The sequence below is a fragment of the Gadus morhua genome, chromosome 3 (genome assembly GCF_902167405.1).
Source record: "Gadus morhua chromosome 3, gadMor3.0, whole genome shotgun sequence".
Lineage (NCBI taxonomy): Eukaryota > Metazoa > Chordata > Actinopteri > Gadiformes > Gadidae > Gadus > Gadus morhua.
In genome coordinates, this window is record NC_044050.1 from 3,709,524 (window position 1) to 3,712,672 (window position 3,149).

Below are 3,149 nucleotides of genomic sequence, written 5' to 3' on the forward strand. Positions count from 1 at the left end.
TATTATTGTTATACTGATGTATTGAATCAAATAAAAATGTATATAACAGCAAAAATGATTCATTAATTCCAATACATAGTTATTGAGAAATTACATATTACACGACCTGGAATGATTACACCTACACAATAAACATACACAACACAGAATACAATATACATTGAGTATACAATTAATTCCTTCAAACATATGTACAGTGACCACACACTTGAAAGAGCAAACAATAGCCATTTCGACATATTGATGATTATATACATACATACTAAATGCAAACTTCAGAGGAAATTACTGACAACAAGAGATATGATACAATATGCCAAATATAACAAACTAACAAAATCACTTCCTCTTTTTCTTAGGCGGTTGCAAACTCTTACACTCTGGGCAAAACCAAAGTTTGGTCTTGGGGGCTTTTGATAATGTAAGGCAGCTCAAATGGTACCACTGGTTCACACAGTTTTGGTAATCACACCCAACCATTTCTTCGGAACCATCATCTGGTTTCCTGCAATAACAAAACAATTCTTGTGCAGCTTCAGTGGGTGCTTGTTGGGGAACATTAGTTGAGAGAGGTGCCCTTTGAGTGGCTGGAGTAGAGCTGGATGTTGAGCTGGACGAGGTACCGGATGATGGGCCACAGGGGTCACATATCACATCTCTATATTGGCGTGTCATAAGTTCTGGAAGTATTCCAGATTTGTATACAGCATTTATCCTGTCCAAATGCTTTGGAATAAAATTGTCTTCTCTATACACTCTGGTAACTATGCTACCACGGAAGGTGAACATCATCAAGTCACAGTAACTCTTTTCACAAATAGACAGCTGACACTGGATCTGGGTGTAGTGGGGGTGGTTTTGTTTGAGGGATGAGCCAATGATCTCACCATTTCCAACTTCAAATTCAATGGGGAAATCTGGGTCAATCTGGCTAGCTTCCACTGGGTGGACCATCCTGTGCTTATAGGGGCATTTCACCTCCAGCAGACCCTTTTCGCTGCAACAGCTGCAGCTGATGATACCATCGGGACTAGCCCCGAGATGTGGGTACAAAGGGTTAACGATCAACCCAGAGGATGAGTACCTGTACACATGACAAAATTGTAAAATATAGGATATTAGTTAATAATCATTCATACAATGATAAAGAAAGTAAATAGAATAACTATAGTTTTAAACCTGTAAGGGCAAAAACTAGGTTGTACCTGAATTTGGTGTGTTGAGTTGATTTCTCTTTCACATACATCTTACGGGCCTTCTTTTCAAACTTAATCCCATGTGCAGTGGCTTTGGAAGTAAATGATGACAGCCCACATATACTTTTGACAAGGGAGGGAGCAGGTGATGTGGGGTCAGTGTGGAGAACACGGAATAGCGTTGAAGCTGTTATCCTCCCCTTTCTCTGTTCCAGCCAGTCATCACTCAACTGCTGTCTTCTGGTGAACATCTCCAGACCAGCACTTTCAGATTCAGTTATCTGAGCACAGCAAGAAGACTATGATAACAATATTATCTCACCACAAAAAGCCAAAAAAACAATAAATGCATCATAATAAGTTGAGATCATTCATGTAGTGTTTTCTGGAGGACAGTGCTTACCTTAAGGCTGAGGAACACTTTATCAACTTCTCTTTGAAAGTCTGGTGTTGACATGGTTCTATACTCGGGTTTGTATAGTAGTGTAGTAAGAGGTATGGGCATGTGTAGAGGGGTTGGTTCCTCTGTGGCTGTAGAAAACTCTGGCACTACACTGAGTAAGACGGTGGTGGGGTTTACCTTTTGCACCTAAAACAGACAACAAGAAATTATTTGATCAAACAAAACAAGGTACCAGTGTTTGCTATTACAGATATTAGTCAGATGGCTATCAGATAATAAACATACTCATGAATCATAACATACATCAGCAAGGAATGCAATAAAATCACTGTGATTTGGCTCCTTGATCTCTTTGGTAGGCTGAGGCTCGACTGTCCGTGTTGTTTTGTTGTGATTTGGCTTGGAAAAATCCATATCAACGACTGGCCCAGATTTAATCTGTCAGTACACAAACATTTTTGGCATCAAAAAATGTAACTACCAGACAATGGTACAGTCATCTTTTCAACTGAGCTATCATCTCACACTTACCTTCTTCACAAATGTCTTGTTCCATTTACAGAGTTGTGATGTACATGCATCTGTAGTCAAGCCAGTACGGTGACATGCCTCCACTTTGAAGAGGATGGCTGCGACATGGGAACACATGCTACCCAAGCTGTAAAAACAAACAAAAATCTAAATTATTCACAAGTGTCATTGTGTGCATCTAAAGTAGACTGATTAGTAAACTGTCTACAATTATCACTGATATGACCAAGCAAGTTTATTCAATGTTGATTCACTTACCCAGCCATGCAGGTGCAGTGACCATTGACCACAGTCCCATCATTCTGTGTGTTCACCCAGGCCTCATGTGGCTTGTCTGGAGAGCGTTGGGAAGGGTTGACTTTGGCTTTCAATAGAAATGAATCCGTGGACAACTTCTTCACAAAAATATCTCGCACCCAACCGCTTGCAAAATAGTTGTAAGCCTCGAGACTCTTGTAGGCCTTCATATTTTCATTGGTGTAATGCGACGTTGTGCACACGAAATAGGAATAAATGTCACCATATTCCACAACTGGCCACGTTTTTGGCTCATCAACGAACTCTTTGTCCTCAGAAGGACATTTACTAATGTTCAGCTTCTTGAGCTTTGTTATATAACTATCACAAACTTCTTTTGTAAGCGATTCGACGTAACTTTGCGCGAACGATTTTCCCATCTTGAAATTTGACCTCCAATATGGCGGACGCTCGCGTGAAGTCACGTGACTGCAATCGATCAATTGGACCAGAAAGATTAACGTATATTGCTAAGGGCAAGCGGAAAGACTTTCCCTTAGCTCTGGGAACCATACATGGCTGTCATGACATATGAAAACATTAGATTCCACTAAATTGTATATGCAGTGGGGGATTATCATTATATATATATATATATATATATATATATATATATATATATATATATATATATGTCTTTATTTTTCTGTATATAAATTAACTATTTATTCATTTATTTATTTTTATTTATTTATTCATTTAATTTAATGTAAGTAATTACT

The 3,149-nt window shown here is 38.8% G+C and overlaps 1 protein-coding gene across 1 annotated transcript; it reads right to left on the minus strand.

The window, feature by feature from the left end:
- Nucleotides 1-205: 205 nt before the first annotated feature.
- On the minus strand, nt 206-2,033 carry LOC115540687 (uncharacterized). The gene is made up of 4 exons (XM_030352181.1): nt 1,903-2,033; nt 1,600-1,785; nt 1,206-1,477; nt 206-1,084 (listed from the first exon to the last, which is right to left on the minus strand). The coding sequence occupies exons 1-4, from the start codon at nt 2,011-2,013 to the stop codon at nt 340-342; spliced, it is 1,314 nt and encodes a 437-aa protein (XP_030208041.1). The 5' UTR covers nt 2,014-2,033; the 3' UTR covers nt 206-339.
- Nucleotides 2,034-3,149: the final 1,116 nt, after the last annotated feature.